At 29.6% G+C, this 22,633-nt stretch overlaps 2 protein-coding genes across 9 annotated transcripts in view; one reads left to right on the forward strand and one right to left on the reverse strand.

Moving 5' to 3' along the window:
- The window catches only part of LOC122859535, a 63,170-nt gene that overhangs the window by 5,936 nt on the left and 34,601 nt on the right, over positions 1 to 22,633 (reverse strand). For all 6 annotated transcript variants that reach the window (XM_044163181.1, XM_044163178.1, XM_044163176.1 and 3 more), the window contains exon 6: positions 74 to 375. In XM_044163181.1, the coding sequence (XP_044019116.1) occupies positions 74 to 375 (302 nt within the window). The remainder of the gene's footprint in view (positions 1 to 73; positions 376 to 22,633) is intronic.
- LOC122859536 lies at positions 3,083 to 5,099 on the forward strand. 3 transcript variants are annotated; one of them, XM_044163183.1, is made up of 6 exons: positions 3,083 to 3,127; positions 3,465 to 3,605; positions 3,702 to 3,777; positions 3,837 to 4,057; positions 4,115 to 4,286; positions 4,372 to 5,097. In XM_044163183.1, the coding sequence occupies exons 3-6, from the start codon at positions 3,753 to 3,755 to the stop codon at positions 4,536 to 4,538; spliced, it is 585 nt and encodes a 194-aa protein (XP_044019118.1). In that variant the 5' UTR covers positions 3,083 to 3,127; positions 3,465 to 3,605; positions 3,702 to 3,752; the 3' UTR covers positions 4,539 to 5,097. The 3 variants fall into 3 exon arrangements, with proteins under 3 accessions (XP_044019118.1, XP_044019119.1, XP_044019117.1); XM_044163184.1 differs by lacking the exon at positions 3,083 to 3,127 and having other exon boundaries at positions 3,361 to 3,605; positions 3,852 to 4,057; positions 4,372 to 5,099; XM_044163182.1 differs by lacking the exon at positions 3,083 to 3,127 and having other exon boundaries at positions 3,361 to 3,605.

The following is a 22,633-nucleotide window of genomic DNA, read 5'->3' on the forward strand; positions in this document are numbered from 1 at the left end:
TAAAAGTACATAATAACATTCAATTTAAAAATGATGAAGTAGAAGAATGTTCAGAGATGAATTTTATCGTTACTTTCATTTGTCCGATGAGTAACGGTGAAGACTGATCCTTGTTTTCTTTTAGATTTCCCATACTACTCCACCGACTTTTGTACAAAACTGATTGTGTCCCATGCATGCTTGGAAGTAAATCATTAGCTTCAGAATTGTTAACTTTATTCAAAATTTTAGGCTGTTCGAATGACTTGAGCTTTTCTAACGCACGTCGCTCTTCCCAAACTTCATGTGGACTTCGTAAGTGCCATTCTACTGGATGCATCATTAGCATTCCACAAATACTGTTCAAACTGATTACTCCAATCATAGCAGCTGTACCTGGAAAATCATGCATAAATTATTCCGGCAAAGATGTATTGACCTAAAATAGCTCATATAACTGACATTTTTATTCTTAGGGCTATGAAATAGACATCACTTGAAAATCATAAGGAACTTTGACGTGATCAGTAACGAAAAATTCCATCTTACTAAGTTTTGATACTTTTTTTTAACTCCTAGTAGCGTGGTATTAACGTGGATTAGAACAGACACAGATGGAACATGCTCTACGCTGACAAATCTGGAGTAATCCAGTGACGGAAGGCTTCGTGCCTTGTTCGATAAGCCATTTTTGTTTGTGTTGTTGTCATCCCATATAAATTTTTTACTTCAACGAACGTGTTCGTGTTGGTGATGCGGCCATTATCCTGCTTTCTTCTCTACAAGCTTTTTCACACGGAGAAAAATAATTGGTAGATTTTACCTTTTTTGTGTACGATTGGGGGACGCCAAGCAAAAAAATGCAACTTTTACCCGAAAAAAAGGTAAAACTAAAAAAACTATTTTATTCGGTAAATTTTACAATTTATGAGGTCAATTTTTAATTTTTTAAGAGCAAATCTTACTCTTTTATTTTGTAAAAAATATATGACAAATTAATCAGGCGAAATTTACCTCTAAACATGCGAATTTCACCTGATAAAATAATGAATTTTGTTTTACATTTTTGAAAGGTAACTTGTGCATTTATAGAGGTAAATTTCGCCTGATTAGATTGTAATATATTTTTAACAAAATGAAAAAGTAAGACTTACTATAAAAAATTTAGATTTTACCAAAAAAATTGTAAATTTAACCTTATAAAATTGTATTTGAACGTTTACATTTATTTCGGGTAAAAGTTGCCACTCAAATTGGTAACGAAAATGAAAATGAATTGCGTGTATTTTATTTGTTAAAAAAATAGAAATCTAGGAACCTTGAAGTTTACTTGAGACAGTTATTGATTTAACAAACGGAATACATGTAATTTATTTAATAAATAAAAATCCCAAGGATAAGCTAAAGCTAAGAAAAAGATGTAGCTAAGGAATTGACGAATTGAGGTTGCCAAAGAATAATATTTCAAGCAAATATATTTCCTTAAAACAGAATTCTTTGACAACCTCAATTCCTTAGCTACTGCTTTTCCTTGGGATTTTTATTAATTAAATAGATAAAATACATGTTATTTTATTTTTGAAAAATAAAAATGTCCAAGGAGAAGCAGTAGCTAAGGAAAAGATGTGACTAAGGAAAAGATGTAGCTAAGGAATTAAGGCTGCCAAAGGATTATAATTTAAGGGATGATGTTGCTTAAAATACAATTCTTTGGCAACCTCAATTCCCTAGCTACATCTTTTCCTTAGCTACTGCTTTTCCTAGGACATTTTTATTTCTTTTATAAATAAAATACATAAAAATTTATTTTTGAAGTGAAACTTCTTTAGAATGGGCAGTAAAAAAAAAAAAAACAAAAGATGGATGCAACGAAAGTAACGGTATGAAGGTAAGTAATTTTAAATTATTTTTTATCTTGTTTTATTTATTTATTCCCTTGACAACGATACGAAAAAATTTGTTTAAAATTTGTTTCAAACTTTTAGTTTCATGAAAGATTCAAGAGACAAAGGTGAATATTAAGGTTAAAACTTTTATTATATACAATATATAATTTATTATGTTATTTTTGATCAAATAATGAGTATTCAAAATTAATCTGTTAAATAAACAAATAATACACAAGATAATAGTTATTCAAGTGCTTGACATAATACGACAGCAACATCATAATCACAATACCAAACAACAATAAATAATATGTGGATGAAATGTGGTACCACGTGAACGTAAAGATAGCAAAGATGGTAATTTAGATTGTATAGGATTTCAAGAGACAATTAATGACATTGGAATATTATTAGAAACATGTGATAAATGTACTGGTATTCCTAAATCAGTAAAATTCAAAATAGGACCAGGTGCTATACCAATGTCTGGTAATTTTCATGAGACTTGTACTGGTAGTTCTAATAATATTTTAAATCAAATAATGAGTATTTAAAATGAATCTGTCGAATAATTCAATAATACTATTATTCAAGTGCTTGTGCTTGTTATGATCGTGCTTGCCATGATCGTAATGAATTCAAGGTCTTGAATGAATTTGTTAAGGACAAAGAAATGGAACAGATGATTAAATATTGAATCATTCAATGAAACAACAACAACAGGAGTAAATAATAATTTAATAAATGATGTACCGAGTGGAAATCAAAATAACAATAACAATATTGATCATATATAAACAGCAGCAATCATAATAGAACAAATACATGGTGGTGGTGGTGATCTATCGAGTTCATCATCTTCATCAGGTACATCATTACTTGTTCTTTTAATGATAAAAAAAATCTCAATTTATATTTAATGATTCCTATTTAATAATATTATAGGAAGTGAAACTGAAAGCTGTAGCTCGTATAAAAAATTGAAAACATCAGCTGTAATACATAAAGTTCCTAAGGAACTAGTTGAAAACAATCAATCTATTATGAATTTGCCACACACAGAGAAGGATATGTTAACAGTTAACATATCCTGTTTAATGTTAACATATGCCATGTTAAAATGGATGGTGGTTTACATCAAAGATATATATATTAACATTAAACATACGTATCTTAATAGTTAATATGCGTATGTTAACTATTAAGATATCTGTAATTGACACAATTTGAAGGTTAGGCTGATAGCTGAAGACATTTACGTATGTAAATATGAAAATTGAATGTAAAATTAAGAATGAATTTACAAAAAAACTAAATTTAAATAAATTTATGACAACACGAGTACATATTATATTATATTACAATTAGAATAGTATCACAATATAATGTCAAAAAAAAAGATTACAAGAAGTAGACTGGCGCATCAAAATATTTGGCCGCGTAAAGATACGTATGTTAACTATAAACATACGTATGTTAACAGTTAAGATATCTATGTTTATTGTTAATATATATATATCTTAACATTAAACTTTTGTATGTTTAATGTAAACATATTGGTATGTTAACTGTTAACTTATCCTTCTCTGAGTGCAGTAATTAATGAAGAGGAATTACAAAATTCTAATTTTGGCGACGAATTAGATATGAACAATAATGAATTCTCATCATATAAGGCAAAGATAAGCCACTCAGTGAGGAATGTAAATAAACCCACTAAAAATAATGATTTGTCAAGTAACTATTTTTATTTTTTTTGGCATAATATTAAATAGAAAATAATGAAATCAAATATTTATTTATTTATGAATGTAATACAAATTATTTGAACAGTTCTACTAGAAACACCAGAGAGAGCTGATTTGGTAAATACCAATTTTAGTGATGGATGTACACCCAAGTAGTCTAGGTATGTAATAATACATCTATTTTTTATACTATCAGCTAATAATTAAACTTCGATTTCAGATAATCTGTATACAGTTGTAGCAAAACTGGTACGTGCAGTTGAAGAAAATACGAAACTTTTAAATTCTTTCATGAGCTGCCAAGATGAAAAAAAAAAAAGTACCATGACTAAAGAAAAGCTCAGTGAAAAATACCATTTGCATTTTCCCATCAGTAATTTAGTAAACTTTAAAGAAATGAATGATCTTATTACAAAAAATGATTCCTTCAAAAAAGATATGGTAAGTTTTATAAATGCATTTTATATTTGTCCATCATAATCATGTTTATTTTTGCAGTGCCAAGTATTGCTGCAATATACTGAGAAAAAAAACTATATCATCTCACTATCTCTCGTGACAATGCTCAAAGCATTTTTAACAAGAGAGCTGACAATGAACTATGTTGCTCAAAGAGAATCAAATGGCAAATTTGCTATGAATCATACTCCATTTTATATTTGTTTAAAAGGTAAGACTTTTTCATTCAAAACTAAACATATAAATGCATGCATACATACAACTTTTATGATTTTAATTTTTCCAATTTATTACAGAAGTTATTATTGATGAGCGTTCATCTGTTCAGATGACAACTTCTGAAAATGAAATATTGTGTGCATTGGGATCTGTTCTAACTAATGCTATAAATTGGCCTTCATTGATTGGAAAGAAAATTTCCAAAAGTAAATCAGCGACAATTTATAAGTGGTTTTTCTTTTAAATAAAAGAAATTACTGTAAATTTTGAGTATTGTCATTGAAAAAAATAAAAAAAATCTGAATATTATTATTATTATTATTATTATTATTTGAAGAAAAATTTAAAAAGGCCATAAAGTAGCTAGTACTAACAAAAATCTCGGTAGCTTGAAACTCAGAATCACCTGATAAACGTCTGGTTATGAAATCTAACAAAACTAGCTATAAACCTGAAAAAACTCGTTCCCATATGCCGGGTTAAATGTCTAGTTATCTATCTCATAACCACCTAAAAAATAGTTTGACACTAGCGAAAATAGCGTGTTATTGGCTACTTACCAGACAGAAATTCTACCAGGCTCCAAAAAAAGCTTTGAAAAACTTTATTGCCTTCCTTTTAAATATGAATATTGTTTTCGTTAATTAACGGTTAAAATATGTCTAAGCAATAAAAATAACAATGGCCCTAGCCGGAGTATTAAAAATTTTTAATTTTCAATGGGTGACGCTGGCCACATGCCCCAACAAATGTTACCAGGTCTTTTTTTTAATTCAAATATTGAAGAGATAGCTACTAAATTAAAATCAAATCCATTATAATTTGTATTGATTTTATGTATATTTTTAAGGCTGTAACATGTCAGATTACGAGGCTGCAATTGACTCAATATTCAAAAATATTGAAAGCTTAAGTCATCTAAAGTTGATATATCGGGAAAATATTAGAAGATATCCCAACAAAAATCCTGAAGATAAAAGAGTAGGGCTGGCACGATACGATACCGAGACGATATTTGGCCAAGTATCGTCTCGGTATCGAAAAATTCTAAAATTTTAAATATCGTCTCGGTATCGTCTCGGTATCGTTAAACGCAATATCGTCTTGTCTCGGTATCGGGAAAGTATCGACAAAAAAAATTTTTTTAAGTCTCGTCTCGGTATCGTCTCGGTATCAGGTATACATAGGGTAAAAATTCAATGTATTAAAAAAAAAATTATATTTCCAAAAACATTGATTTTCAAAAGATTAATTGAAAATGAAATGTATAAGGAAATAAATATAAATAAATATAAATAAAGTATAAAAAATAAAAATATTAATTTATATATAATTATTATTCCGTAAAAAATAAATAAGTAATATTTATTTCTTTTAAATTTCAATATGATTCGAATGAGTTTCAATTTTATTTATAACACTTACGTATAATCTATGTTTGAAAGTTGAGATATTTTTTTTTTTTATGACATCAATCATATTTTATTTATTGTTTTGTCTAATAGTATCAACAGTTAACGAGTAACCATACGTCACATTCACATAGCTCGAAGTATAAAAAAATACTACAACGCATCGCTTTGCTAACATAAACATTGGTTATTTTTTATTTTATTTTTTAAATTTTATTTATCTCATTCCAATTTATTATCATAAATTTGATATTTTATTTTGTTTTTAACTGGGTATATTGTATACAAACTTATGGCAAGCAGCGCCGATGATGAGAAAGTTGTATGTACAAACCCGCTAGCCCGGACAAGCCCAAATCAAAATTAAAAAATAATTATACCGATACTGCCGATACCACCGAGACTCTCGGTGAATATTAGTCAATAATCCTAGGTATCGTCTCGGTATCGTCTCGGTGTTAGTCAACGCGATATCGTCTCGGTATCGTCTCGAAAACCGAGACGATACGAGACGATACCGATACTGGTATCGATCTCGAGTCCAGCCCTATAAAAGAGCAACTGAAATAACTCAGTATTTCATGAATATATACATAAAATAGAATGAATGTATACATAAAATAGTAATAGAAGTGTTCGGCTGACTAGTGGTTCAATAAATAAATATTTATATAAAATCATATTCTGTGTTAAGTTTTTAAATTAGAATTTCATTTACATAAAACCTTAATATTATAACTAATCAATAAATTTAAAAATTTCTATCATAATTGTTAATGACTGAATGAACATCGGAACATCATGTTCACTCGGAATGAGAGCGAAAAAGACAACTAGTCAAAAATATATGAATGCAACGAGAGATCTTTCAATTACTATTTATTAGAATTACTAAAGAAGTTTCACTTCTTTGTGCGTACAATAACACACATCTTTTTTTTAAAATACAAATGTCCGAGGAAAAGCAGTAGCTAAGGAATTAATGTGACTCGGGAATTATTTCCTTGAAACATAATTCTTTGGCAACCTCAATTCCTCAGCTACATCTTTTCCTTAGCTACTGCTTTTTCTTGTACATTTGTATTTTAAAAAAATGAATTTACATGTATTTTATCTATAAAATAAATAAAAAATGTCCAAGGAAAAGCAGTAGCTAAGGAAATGATGTAGCTAAGGAATTAATGTGGCTAGGGAATTGAGGTTGCCAAAGAATTATGTTTCAAGGAAATAATTCCCGAGTCATTACATTAATTTTTTTCTTATTACTGCTTCTTCCTTGACATTTGTATTTTTAAAAATAAATTTACATGTATTTTATTTATAAAATAAATAAAAATGTTCATGAAAAGTAGTAGCTATGAAAAGATAGTAATGTTGCCAAAGAAATTATTTTTAAGCAACATTAATTCCTAAAACATAATTTTTGGCAACATTAATTTCTATCTTTTCTTTACCTACTGCTTGTAAAAAGTTCGCAAAATAAATTTATATAATTGTGGTAAGTGGCTGAGTATCTGATTCATTTTACAACACAATTTATCCAGTTTTATCTTTTTCTCAGCCACATTTGCAATATCAAATTTGAATATTATTGGGAAATGTGTAAGAATATGATGATACTTAATAAATTTTATTTCAATCTTCATTAACTACTAAGCCATTTGCCACAATAACTTTAATCGATAACAATAAAATTCTTATACGTAAGCTCTCAGCATAGAGTCAATCCAAATAGTATAAAAATCTGTCGTGTGTCAACTCGCGTTCGTGGTTAAGTCGGTTAAAGCACGGTTTTAGTATTAGGTAGAATTAGGTAGCGTTTAACTTTCATTTATAGTTTACAAAAAAAAAAAATTTTTAATTGTTTAAACAATTTTTTACCATTATTTGTTAAATAACACTGTAAAAAATTTTTAGCTGCAGCAACGAGCTAGATAGCTGTCTCTCCTATCCACGGCTAACTATCCTTTAGATAGTTAGCAGAGGATTGTTATTTTGGCAATCCACATTTGACAGGTTACTAGTCTTGTGAAAACAGCGTGCACGGAGAGAATTTTTTTGTAAAATTTACCAAAAAAAATATTTATTTTTACATGGTCACCACGACAGTTGGGATCAAAGTGCCAACAATGTAAAGGAGAACCTATATGAAAACCTATGGAACCTATATTCTAAACCGAGTGCCTTATCCCCTAAGCTATCGTGCGCTATTATGAAAGGTATAAAATTTTAATCCTTATTAAGAATGATCTTCACTGAATACAAGAGAAGAAGTTTTTTTTATTAATAAGGATACTAAATCGAAACATAATATAATAAAAAAATATAAAAAAAATTTGAACATTAACAATGTAGAAAAAATTGAAATCTAACGAAATATTCAGGATATTTTAATGTATGTTGGTTCATATAGCTAGAGATATCAGAGGAATTAATTTGTAATCTTCGATAATTCCTTATTTTTTAATTTTTAAAAAATAAAAATGTCCAAGGAAAAGCAGTAGCTAAGGAAAAGATGTAGCTAAGGAATTGATGTGACTAAGGAATTATTTCCTTGAAACATAATTCTTTGGCAACCTCAATTCCTTAGCTACATCTTTTCCTCACCTACTGCTTCTCCTTGAACATTTTTTATTCATTTTATAGATAAAATACATGTAAATTTATTTTTTAAAAATACAAATGTCCAAGGAAAAGCAGTAGCTAAGGAATTAATGTTGCCAAAGAAGTATGTTTTAAGGAAATATATTTGCTTTAAAAATAATTTTTTGGCAACTGTAATTACTTAGCTACATCTTTTCCTTAGCTACTGCTTTTCCTTGGTCATTTTAATTTATTAAATAGATAAAATACATGTATTTTTATTTAAAAAAAATACAAATGTCCAAGGAAAAGCAGTAGCTAAGGAAAAGATGTAGCTAAGGAATTAATGTGACTAAGGAATTATTTCCTTGAAACATAATTTTTTGGCAACATTAATTTATACATAAGTAAAATACCAAGGATTAGTAGCAGATCACTAATTAATTCATCAAGTTCTATCCTTTTTGTAGACATTAACTCATAGTTTCTTAATTTACATGGTAACACTGTAAAAATAAATATGTTATCATTGAATTGTACCTGAGTAAGATTTATTGAAAAAAAAAAAATTATATCGTTTTAATTTTACATGGTAACACTGTAAAAATACAAATGTTATTCATCGAACTTAATATAAACAAGTAAACACACAAAATTTACATGGTTCCTTGTAGAAATATATGGGTTCTTCGGATATAAATTGTCAATCACCTGCTGAAAATGAATACGCTTAATATTTATTATCCATACTATAGAGAAATCACTACAATTTACATAAATATTCCTAATGACCATGTAAATATCTCAATTTACCAGAGATTTATATTTAGACACACTGTAAATACATAAGAAAACCCCTGTAAAAATTACGATATTGTTTTTTCTCTATTGTGCTAATGTAAATAAAACCAAAGGCTTTGTATTTTTTATACAAAAACCAAATAATAATTAACAGGCATGTCACTTGGATCCCAACTGTCGTGGTTACCCTGTAAATTTCACAAAAAAATTCTCTCCGTGTGCCTACTCGTTATATTAGCTATACTTTGGATAGCTGTGTTAGCTATCCAAAGCCTGACAAGCTGTTATCGCTGTAGTAGCTATTTAGGATTGCGTATATGCACAACTATAAGTATATAGACTTACGAAGTAAAAACAATATCAAAAACGATAAGAAATTTTTGAGCAAATTTTGGGTTTAGCATTTTCATAACTTTGTGAGATACGAATAAATAAAGAGTGAAAAACGTGATCCGCGCGCTGTCTCTCATGGAAGTGTATATCTATCTACAGTCGAGTGGCACGCGGAACCCCGTTGTTCACTCTTTAATTATTCGTATCTCAAAAAGTTATGAAAATGCTAAACGAATAAATAAAGTCTGGAAATGATCCAGGAAAGTTCTGTTTTAAATAGGCATTTTAAAAAATTTTACCCGATTTTGACGAAAAAATTATTTTAAGAGTATTTCGTCCTCCCGATTTCAATAAAAGTATTTAACAAATTCTATACCCCCGGGAAATGGTAAAAAAAAATTAATTGAAATTAAAATAATCAATTTCGCGATTCCTGTTAGAATTAGGAAAAAAAGTTTCAAGTAAAAGTTGTAGAAAATAATCTTTTAGGGGGGGTAGGTATTATAAGTTTTTTTTTTAACCATCCGTTTTCGCGTAATTAATTTTTAAAGTTTTATATTTTTTGATTAACGCGTTACCCCTCATGAACCCCTACTCAAAACTCTCCTGCGCGACCGCGATAGATATATAAAAAAGAGAGATTATAGAAAAAGAGAGAGAAAAAGGAGAGAAAAAAGAGAGAGAAATTTTTTTTTCGTCATATTATAAATTAAATAAACTATCGTATGCTCATAATAATGTTGCTATTTCTATTTTCTCGCGGCCCGTAATTATTTTTGGGGGAAAAGGGGTGGTTATTTCACGAAGATACTATATCAAAGTTAAAGTACTACAATTGAAGAAAATTTTCCCGTTTTTATTTTATTTTTCAGTCAATTATTTAAAGAGATATTCGATATTTCTCCGGAAAAAATATTTTTTTTTCTATTCTTTTCGTGACGCGTAATTATTTTTGGGGGAAAAGAGGTGGTTATTTCGCAAAAAAGCCATAGATGAAATTAATGTACATAAATCGAAGAAAATTTTCCTGTTTTTATCTTATTTTTTGGTCAATTATTTAAAAAGTTATTCGATATTTCTCCGGAAAAAATATTTTTTTTTCTATTCTTTTCGTGACGCGTAATTATTTTTTGGGGAAAACGGGTGGTTATTTTGCGAAAATGCCATATATCAAAATTAATGTACATAAATCGAAGAAAATTTTCCTGTTTTTATTTTTTTTTTCGGTCAATTATTTAAAAAGTTATTTAATATTTCTCCGGCAAAAAATATTTTTTTTCTATTCTTTTCTTGACGCGTAATTATTTTTGGGGGAAAAGGGGTGGTTATTTCGCGAAAAAAAAAATTGTAATATATAGTAGATTATTATAAAGTAAATAAATTTTGTATTTTGCCTAATAAATAATTAATATTTGCATAAACAAATAAAATTCTTTAAATAATCGAGTTTTTTTCTTTTATTTGTTTATGTAAATATCTATTGTTAAGAATTTTGATGAGTATTAATTTTTTTGCTTCAGTCAATAGTTTTTGAGTTAAAAGCATGCAAAAGCTGGTATATTCTTTAAAAAATCCTTCAAAATCAAAACTAAAAAAAAATCACAAGACAAAATTTTTTGGAAAAAAAAAAAACACGGATTTCTTATTTTTTGCTGAAAAATAATTAAAAAAATATTTTGGACGAATTTATTTATTGGACTTAAATCTCACGTGTAACTAGCCATATATATATATATATATATATATTGTTGTATGGTTCCCTATACAAAATACTTATTTCCTACGATACCAGTTCCCACACGTATAATACGTACGGACGTCAGTATTTCCTATAGTATGATCACAATGTAATATAGGCGTATGTAGCACACGATAGCTCTCTTCAAAGTTTGTCTACGGATTTCATAATCCTATCAGGTAGACAGCCTCTTATTTTAAAAGGTTCAATTCTTAAAAACTGACTTTTAAAGGTGAATACAATAACAATTTAATATATACTCAAAACAAAAATTTGGAAAATCCAGAATATCATAGAAGAGAGATCAAAGAATCTGTTCTATTGACAGAAATGATGTTTTCAAAACTAACTTTTTATTGAATTTCTCTTATGAATAAAAGAAAAAAAAATTAATTCATGATAGGAAACAACTTTTTTATTATTAACAAAAAAAAAAAAAAACGAAATATAAATAGAACGACGTTCAGTTTATTTATAAATAAACTTTCGTCGTGAAAATTTTGAATAATTATCAAGTTCATTTGATTAAAAGTCAATTATTTACTTTTTTAATAAACAGATGAAGAAAAAAAAAGAAATATTCGAATAAGTCAATACGCCTAAGATGGAATAAAATATAGGCAAAAATTCTTTAATACTTATAAAGAAGAAAAAATTATAATATGTCTAACTAAACAAAATATTGGAACCGATTTCAATATAAATAAAAGAAAGAAAAATATCAAAAAAAAATCATCCAGAAAAACCATCATCTAATGCTAATAATAAACAAACTAATTATTGCACAATAAGAAAAAATTCTAATTTGAAAAAAATATTTCGAAAACATTTAATTATAATCATTGTGACATATTTGATGACAATTGTCGTATTTCTATTGTTCATATGAATATTGAGTGTAAGTTTTGTGATGCATTAAGATTCAAAGATAAATCTGATTTTATGTGTTGTGGCAAAGGTAAAATTGAGTTGCCTGATTTAACTAGTCCCAAAGATCCATAATCATCGTATTTCAATGTACCAACAAATGGATCGAAACATTCTCTGAATAATTCGAGAAAACATAATGCGTGCTTCCACATGTCTTTTTCAAGTGCGTACAGAAAAAACAGTCAGATTATCGAACTACATTTAAAATTCAAGAACAAATTCATCACAAAATAGAATCGCTTCTTCTGTACGGTAGTGAATCATCATTTTTACAAATGTATTTTATAAGTGATGATGATAGTCAATCAGAACGTAGATGTTCGTTGTTCCGATGTGCAACATTAAATAATTCAATTTTTACAAAATTTTTTGAATGAACACAATGCATTAATAAAAATTTTAAAACATCATTAGACAATATGCTGACCGATGAATCCCAAATTGTACTTGAAGCCGTCAAAATGCCTTCAGGTGAACATGAAAGACGTTTTAATTTATCAGTTGTAAATGAAGTAGCTTCTATAATTAATGAGTAGGAATCTTTAAAACGCGATATTGTGTTACAAAAAATATGTAACAGTCCAGGAATTTCACAAATCATATGATGCTTTACAATATTCATTGATGTTTTCCCACACGGAAAAAAAATATATAATTTATATATAAAATTATATATAAGATTGGGCGAAAACGTGTATATAATTTATATACAGACTGTCCCATTTTAATTGGATAATGGATTTTTCTTGAATTTGTTTTAATAATAATTGACCAAGTATTAATAATAATAATAATTGAAGCGAACGTATGCGCACTCTCCAGTCATTATAAATACTAATCTCTTGCGCATGCAAACATATAAATAATGGCAGCGGCAGCACACACTTCGTTTATTTATTAATAATTAACTTGGTCAATTATTATTAAAAAAGATTGAAAATTTGGAAATAACTTCTTGATATATAGATGAACAATGTTGCCACTGACAAGTTTTTAAATTCGAAAATTTTCTCGACACTTTTTTATCTCAAAGTTCAAAAAACGTATTTTGCGGCCGGCATTATTCAATAAATTAATAAATTAAAACAATACAAGTAAATAAAATTTTTGATGTTACTTTTACTATCACTAGACTATAAAAGAACTAATTGCAAAGTTTCAAGTCGATTCATTAATTATTAACAAAGTTATACTTGGGAAACTAATGTTTTTTTCGAAAAAAAAATAATCGAACTTTATTTTTTAATCCATTAAATAATTATAATTGAAAATCATTTGTTTTGAAAAAAATATGTCATTTTTGATTCTGTACATGAAGGTATTTTTTTTTTTTTTAAATCATTTTGAAATTTTCGAAAATTTAGCCTGAACAACGTTACGTTTTATAGGCCTCCGAGCGCTCGACTTGTTATTGCATCCGGACCCTCAATTGAGAGTCTGAATTTTAGAGAGGCCTGAGCGCTCGGAGCTGGATAAATGCGGCGCTGTAAAATAGTGAAATTTAGAAAAAATAAAATTTAGAAAATTGGAATAAAAAAAATATCACCTTATTAGGAAAGATAAGAGGGACATTTTTTTCAAATAAACGTTTTTCTAAAATTTTTATTTAACTAAATAAAAAATAAAAATGAAAAAAATTTACAGGCTTTCTTTTTTTTTTTAAATATAATACATCATAACTTTCTGGAATATTGTTGGATCGTTTTGAAATTCTAAATACTGTAACGAGATTTGGTAGATCTCGTGCTCCCGAAAATAATTAGAGGTCTGGTCTGAGGGGTTTTATCGACTAAGACGCTAATTAATACCACCGGTTTGTGAGTGGCCTCGGTAGTGACATCCATTTTCACCTGAATGTCAGTGTTGACTTGGTAGACATCCACCACGAGTGGATAATCCGGATTCCTACCCTGGCTACGACAGATTCGTATCCCCTACTTCGACACTTCCACCGGAGAGTCGCATCGAGGTGTGCGCACAGATTGTCGTATGGAGTGGGTCAAACGGGAGTGGGGATAGAGAGTCCATAAAACTGGTGATCACTGGCATCTCACTGCCAGTCGTCGGCCGGCTCTCGGAGCTGCCTGATGGCACCGGGACTGGTGACAGTCCGTGGTTGGCTTCCGATGAAGCTAGCTGACTCCTTGGTGGAGTTAGCCGACTTAGACGATGACGTCGACTAGGTCCTAGGTTGGAACTAGTTGAAGTCACTGATGAGTCCAACCAAGCTCCCGATGCGTGGTGCGTGCTCTCGGGGGTGATTTACGATGTCGCTACGCTGTATAGGTAGGACGTTGTATATCACTCTCTCTCTCGCTCTAGTGTGGTTACTTACTGTCAGGGTAACCTATGATCGAGTAGTCAAATGCATAGAGTGGTCCGGCGTAAGACCAGCGTGGCTGCGGATGGACTTGCACTGACTACTTGAGAATAGTAACTAGAGAGGCAATAGGGTAATATTTGGCGAAGCCTGTGAGGTACGAATATCCTCGTTTCGTATTGACTTAGTGACGTTGGAACTAATATGGTCCCGCCCCTCTACCATTTCCTGCGTCGTACCAATGGCGGCCACCCGAAATCACCCTACGGTCCGTTGCCGTTAACACCAGCCGCCCTCGCCGGTAAGAGAGGAGGATGGTGAGAAATCTTCGTTGATCCCATAGAAACTGAAGCTTCTACTTTATCGGTGGAAAAATCAGTTACAATACATATCAAATACAGTATAGCGATGCATTTAGTCATAATAGAAATTTGATTTGCGTTAATTGTTTATTTATAGAAAACTTTAATTTAATACGCGACGAAAACTACGTTTCTTGCACTTTGACGCAAAAAAGTATCGAGGAAATTTTATGACCGATATAATTTTGAGTGACAACTTTGTTTATTAGAATGTCGCCTTAAATTTCAATTTTTAGCTTTTAGGTAAAAGAAAAGATATTGATTTAACAACAAATTGCGCGCCTTCAATACCGTTTTTAACAAGCGCTCGCACCAGAACGACAGCGCGAATACTCGCATTTGTTATTGAGAAAATGGCAGGGAAAGCGCGCAATTTGTTGTTAAATCAATATCTTTTGATGTGAAACTTCTTTTTGGAGGGTAGTTGAAAAAAAAATTCGTCATGAAAATCGGGGACGGAAGTCAGGGACGGAAGTCGGGGACGGGAATCAGGGACGGAAATAGCATAAGCAACGCGACATGAAACGTTGCATGCAACACAGTATACATCAAGAGGCACGGTAGTGCCTCGCGTCAAGTATGAGAAAAAAAGAAAGTGGGAGAAACGAGATTAACTACCGTGCCGACACAAAGCTAACCCTAACCCTCCAATTCCTTAGGAAATTATTTTAAAATATGATTGATCAGATAAATATATCATGTCTTCTGATCATTTTATTAAAACAATATCACACTTTTTTATAAAAAAAAAAACAGATTTTTTAGATGTATACTTTTTTTTTAAACTTCAAAATCATTTTCAGAAATTGCGCTTTTCTTGAAATTCTTTTAAAATCTTACCGCACTCTGACAAACATTATAAAACCAAAATCAGATCAAAGCATTATGGCTGCCAAGTCCAGAGCAATTCGACAACCTTATAAAATAAAAATCGAGCAATAATAGTAGAATAGTGTGAGAGAACCTTTAATTATATCAGTACAGTACAGTATTCAATATCGCGCGAGGTATCGCGTATCTTTGGGATATGGGCGCGAATCCTGCTCATCAGGTGTGCTAATGTACTAATATACAACATACACATGCTTGCTGATAAACGTAACCTTTTGTTTATACATCCTTTTGTCTTTATCGTGCCTTTGTTTCTTGTGCCTGTTGTAATATATTATTTGATTGATGTGAAGAATATTCTGTCTTCTGATCACCTTATGAATTAATTGAAACTTTTTAATAAAAATAAAAACAGATTTTTAAGATGTATACTTTTTTTTAAAACTTTAAAATCATTTTCAGAAATTGCGTTTTTCTTGAAGATTATTTAAAACCTTACTGCACTCTGACAAATATTATAAAACCAAATCAGATCAAAGCAATATGGTTTCCAAGTCCAGAGCAATTTGACAACATTATTAAAATAAAATTGTGCAAGGTAATAGTAGATGGTGTGGGAAACCTTTATATTTACTTCAGTATCCAATATCGCATTGATGGCGCAAATTAAATAATGATACTTTAAGCTACATTCCCAAGTCACATGTTATTGTTTATTTTTCTTTCCATCAAGTTTAATTAGTTTTTTTTTTTACATCATATGTAAACAAAAATATAAAATATTTTTATTTACGAAAGGATTTATTTTCGAATTTCTAAATCAGCTGCCAGAAGCATCGGTCTATAGAGCAAGAAAGCTAACATATTTAGATGGTGTGAAAAAACCTTTATATATGTCAGTATAGTATTCAATATCGCATCGATGGCGCGAATTAAATAATGATACTTTAAGCTATGTTCCCAAGTCTCATGTTATTGTTTATTTTTCTTTCCGTCAAGTTTATTGAGTTTTTTTTTTACAGGATATGTAAATAGAAATATGAAATATTTCTATTTACGAAATTATTTACGAAAGGATTTATTTTTGAATATTAAAATCAGCTGCCAGAAGCATCGGTCTATAGAGCAAGAAAGCTAACATATTTAGATGGTGTGAAAAAAACTTTATATATGTCAGTATAGTATTCAATATCGCATCGATGGTCCGCGCGCCATATGTTGTTGGGATATAGGCGCGAATCTCAGGTCTGTAAAGTTAGCACATACATTATAGCACAATCAAACCAGACTATGAAAAACAAAAAAAACGCACAAAAATTGCGGATTCCGCACAAAAAACTCATATAATTCGCACGTAACTCCTGATATAGTCCGGTTCGATTGTGCTATAATGTATGTGCTAACTTCACATACCTGCAAACCCTGTCATGCTAATTATGCTAATATATACAACATACACATGTTTGCTGATGAACGTAACCTTTTGTTTATATAGCTTTTCGTTTTTATTGTTCTTTCGGGAATATATATATATATTATTATGTTATCATATAAAAAATATTCATAATTATATATTTATTTGGTTCAAATTTGGATATCAATTGTGAAGGTAATCAATATTATAATAATACAATAAATAAATAATATCAATATAGATTAATGCATATAGTAATTAAGTAAATTTTATAAATTTGTATTGTGTGCAATTGTGTGATATTTTGGTGACAATTCATTTACATTTACAAATGAAAAACAATAGAAGAAAAAAATGAAATTAAATGTAATCAGTGCAATAGAATTTTTAGTGGAAAAAGAAGTCTTTATGCTTATACAAGTTGAATTCATAAAATTGAGCTGGTTAAGACAATAACTGAAAACGAAACTTGTGTATACTGTGATAAAAAATATGCAAATAAAACAAACTTGTATTATCACTATTCACATTTTCATCAAGTCTCAGATTATGAAACTATAAATTGTCCATTCGTAGGTTGTGATGAATCTGTGAATATATAAGTATACTTATTTAAAACTGAGAAAACACATTTGAAACAAGCATCATTATCCAGTAAAGATGAAAGAATTCGCTTTTCTTAATGATGATAGTAATTACAATGTTATTTGTTCATTTATTCATTTAATTAATAATAATTAATGTGATATTTTCTAATATAAATTATATTTATTCATCGTAAAATATATTATTTATACAGATTTCATGGATTGGAAGGGTAGAGTTGAAACTAAAAAGGCTGCACCTTTATAATAAAAGATACGACGAGCAGAGTTTTGGTAATTCCAACACCAAAAGACAATACATCTGCAACTGCAACTTTAAAAAATTCAAAACCACTGTATGTCCATCTATGATGGATGTTACAGGTGTTGAAGATCCTGACAATAATAATCAAAGTAAGGGTGCGAACTCACGACAATCTAAAAGTTCCGCTTATAAACATGGCGGCTATAAAAATAACCAAAAAGTAACTAAATTCACTAAATTATCACTGAATTAACTATTATTTACTGAATTAACTGCAAATCCGTGGTGTCTTTCCGTGACTGCAGAACAAGCTTGACACCACCAAGCTTGTTCTAGAATCACGGATTCGCGATAAATTTAGTAAACTCAGTTACTTTTTGGTGATTTTGATAACCACCATGTTTACAAGCGGAAATTTTAGCTTGTCGTGAGTTCGCACCCTAAAATTGATGTCAAGTATTGGTTATTTGTTTGTAGGAAACCTTAAATTTTCGAAAAAAAAACTGTTTTTGGAATAATTCTATGTTGAATAAAGTGTATTTTATATTTTGTTATTTTTGGCTTATTAATATTATTCCATCATTGTTTTATCAATTATCGATATTTTATATATTTTTTCATTGTTGTTAAGTGTATTAAATTTTAGGGCGGTGTGTTCACACGCAAGTTTTTGCTGCAATGCTTTATGCTTCATGAATGAGTGCCCTCACCGATAAGTTTTCTCGCTCACTGACGAATCGAGTCTCCACTCGGTCTCTACGACTTCACAGCTCTATGGTGTTATTCATTTTTCATTAGCAATGTACAATTGTAGCTACGAACAAAAGTATTTAGAAAAATGTGAATCGTGTTCATATGTAAATGTTTCCTTGTCAAACGAATTTATGATAAATCTTTCAACACCAAATAAAAATAACACATTCACTTTACAAGAACTTATTGATCAATCACTATCATTGTGGCACAAAGGGGTTGGTACATGTGTCGATTGTTTTAGATCAACGAAAATTCTAAGAAAGATTGAAGTCCTCAAAATTAATGATATCATTGTTTTGAGTCTACTCTACATCAATAAATTTAAATGGTCAAGTAAAAATGATAATTGCTTAATCAAAGGGATATCCACTTCTAAAATTCACATTTGTGATTCTACCAAGAAGACTAGAAAGAAGGAGAGTCAACTCCGTACATTGGAAATGGGACAAAATATGTCCTGTACCTCGAGCTTCTCAAATTTGCCAATTTGGCACTGATTGGGTTCTACGTATAAAGTTAGTTATTTTGTCAGTTATTTTTGCAAGAATACTAGCTGGATAAAAATTGATAATTTGTTCGTTGCTAGCAAAAACTGGTGAAGTAATGCAAAAAATGCTGACATATTTTTTTTTAGAACGAACAAAAATTAATACAGATGGTACCAAGTAATTTTATATACTTTTTAATATTATCGTTTTTTCTATCGAATGATTGAAGGACTTTACAAAAAGATGTGATATCTAAACAAAAAAAGAAACACAGTTTTTTTTACAAAAAGGAGCGTCAAGTATTCGAAATCCCCACTAATTATGTGATTATAGTAATTTTATTTTATATTGATATTTGTTAATTTTTAAGATACAAAAAGATTTAATACCAAAATAAGTCAAAAAGGAAATATTAAACGCATATAATTAAGTCTTAATCTTTGACAAAATTTAAAGACTTTCACACCAATGCAGATCTACTGAAATTTAGTAGTCGTTCTACATAAATGTATGCGCAGTCACAACCTCGCGACTTTATTATAGTAGTTTCATATACAAGAGACAAGAATAGAGCGTGACAAGTGTGATTTTTTTGTAAATCTATGAAAAGTATTTGAATTATATTAGATTAATGTCTTAGAGCTCAAACGCACGACAAGCTAACTTTTGCTTGTAGACATGGCTGACGTAATTCTGAGTGATCTAAGCATGCGCAACACGTAAAATTACTAGAAAAACCACGATGGCTGGGGACATATTACTAGTTTTATGGGAATTAGGACGGCCATGTTTACAAGTTCGACACAACCCAACTTGTTGCGCGTGCTCAGTGCGCTTTACAACCAAACGTTAGCTTGTCGTGAGTGTTACACATGTTAAGGCGCTTTACAAGCGGAACTAGGCTTATCGTGAGTTCAAACCCTTAGCTTATTAGCATTGTCACTGAATTCAACTATATTTTTTGGTGATATCTGGGAAAATTGCATAGTGGACACCACCTTTTACACTGTAAAATATATATTTAGCGCTCGTGTCATATTGTGTCATACGCATTCATTATTGAATTGTTGATTGACGAAAAAAGTATATATATGTATAGAGATATATATATATACACTGTAAAAAAAAAATAATTAGTTTTACTATAAAAAAAGAATTATTTTTACTATTTTTTCTGGTACTCGGGGACGTTTTCGAAAAAATAATAACATGTACTATGCACATAGTAAAATTTTTTATCCTAGTATAGTTTACAATGTTCCAATTGGAGAAGATACGATGTATCTTGTTAAGAAGTACTATGTTGCATAGTCAAGTCTAGCGTTCGTTGAATCTACTATGTTGCATGGTGAGATTTACGATGTTCAATAGTACATTTCATTATATTCTATTTGTATTTTCGATAAAAAAAAACAGAATTATTTGTTTATTTAAAAAATAACTTTAAATTATTTATAATAATTATTATTATGTTTATACATGTTTTTCAACTTGGCTATTTCTTGACCTAACTCATTATTTGCTAACCCGGGTTTCTGGATTTGAACTCCGATCGTTTACCCAAATTGCCATTCAGGTATAAAACAGTAGAAGAATCGAAAATGTCTATATATATTTATTCTCTTTTATTCCCTTCTTCTTTCATGCTAGCATAGTGAAACTAACTACAGACCTAATAATTTTTACCATTTTGTATATAGTAACACCTACGAGTTGCATAGCACATTTTAAAGGTTTCCATAGTACGGTTCATTTTCCAAATGTACCCTCACGGTCATGGTGAATTTAAACACACAACATAGTACAAAGTAACAAGTTTATGGTTGTTCGTATCATTGGTATAGTGAAGACTATCTATTGAACAAGTGAAGTCTACTAAAACCATAATAAAAACCGGTTTTACCTCAGCAGAGTACTTTTTACTATGTTACTATCGTGAAATTCAAAATGCACATCGTAAAAAAAATTATAAAAAATAATATGTTGAACCATATTTCCGAAAACGTCCCTCAGTACTATAGTAACATAGTAAAACTAATTATTTTTTTTTTACAGTGTATATTTTAAACATGCCGGCAAGTTAACAAGATTGTACGCTGCCAGTCCTAAGCCTAGATGAAATGTGAAGGGTATATATATATATAATAAGGGATAATTGGAAAATACCATTAACTCTGTTGTCGAGACGTGTGTTGGCTTTCAATTTTATTTGGGAAGAACCGGGCGTGGTCAAGTATAAAATTTTGTCAAAGATTAAGACTTAATTATATGCGTTAAATATTTCCTTCTCAACTTATTTTGGTATTATATCTTTTTGTATCTTAAAAATAAATAAATATCAATATAAAATAAAATTACTATAATCACATAATTAGTGGGGATTTCGAATACTTGACGCTCCTTTTTGTAAAAAAAACTGTGTTTCTTTTTTTGTTTAGATATAGTATAGGCAACGCCACATGAAACGTTAAATGCAACACAGTATAATATAGTTTGAGAGAAAGAACAAAAAAAAGGCATGCGCATAACTGAAAAAAAAACTTCAAAAAGAAATTTGAAAATAATAAATTTAATATGACTCAAATAAAATAAGAGTTGAATGGTCAAAATATGTAGAAAAAATAAATTAATAAAAAAAAAATCATAATAAAACAAATAAAAATAATAAAATAAATTATTAAACTTGATCATTCATATTATAAGCAAATGCTGAATCAATTTATTGTTGATATGTATGCAAAAATTGGAAACGAACGTTTACGATATACAGGATGTCTCGTAAGTCGCGCATGCCAGGTATACCACGACATTGAACGTGAAATTTTAAATAGTACGTGTTTTTAAATTTTGGGTCTACGACGCTTTGTGCCCGAGTTATTAGCGTTTTAAGTTGACCAATGAGAATCGAGCGTCGATAATTATCATCATTATGGCGTCTGAACCCACGTGTGTGTTTACGCGTCATGGATTAAAATGTTTTTGTTGTTTTAATTAATTCAAAATTCGAACGCCAGATAGAGCTAAATCATAAATTTGCTGGATGAATGTGCAGCTGCATACTCACACACACAGCACTCACACTAATTATGACAAAATAATCACTTATAATTTAAAATCACATTTATATTTTTGATCACATTATGTGATTTATTTTTTGATCACAATTTAAAATACTTTTATATTTTTTTCGATCACATTATGTGATTATTCTATCAATGTGATCAATAAATAAATCACATAATGTGATCAAAAATATGATCTTTTCTAATTTAAAATCACATTTCTATTTTTTGGCTTCTTGTGAAGGTGGCTGAACTCCTTGGGGAAGTTGACCTTGGAGATTCTTAGTAACGTTGACATGGTTTCTTGAATGTAGTACTTGTTAATGTCACTGGTGAAGCTGAATACACTCCTGAGGCTGGTGTGTACTATTTCACACTTTTCACTATTTCAATAAAGTCATTATGTCTACAAATATCCTGTTTTTCGTTATAGCACTGTTTTTGTATTTTAGTTGAAAAA

Source organism: Aphidius gifuensis, linkage group LG6, assembly GCF_014905175.1.
Source record: "Aphidius gifuensis isolate YNYX2018 linkage group LG6, ASM1490517v1, whole genome shotgun sequence".
Taxonomy (NCBI): Eukaryota; Metazoa; Arthropoda; class Insecta; order Hymenoptera; family Braconidae; genus Aphidius; species Aphidius gifuensis.

Excerpts from the sequence above, each read along its gene's own strand:
- LOC122859536 (XM_044163183.1), top strand. The coding sequence starts at position 3,753 with ATGGATGTACACCCAAGTAGTCTAG. Across the intron at positions 3,778-3,836 it reads TGTACACCCAAGTAGTCTAG|ATAATCTGTATACAGTTGTA; the intron begins GTATGTAATAAT and ends CTTCGATTTCAG. Across the intron at positions 4,058-4,114 it reads ATTCCTTCAAAAAAGATATG|TGCCAAGTATTGCTGCAATA; the intron begins GTAAGTTTTATA and ends TTATTTTTGCAG.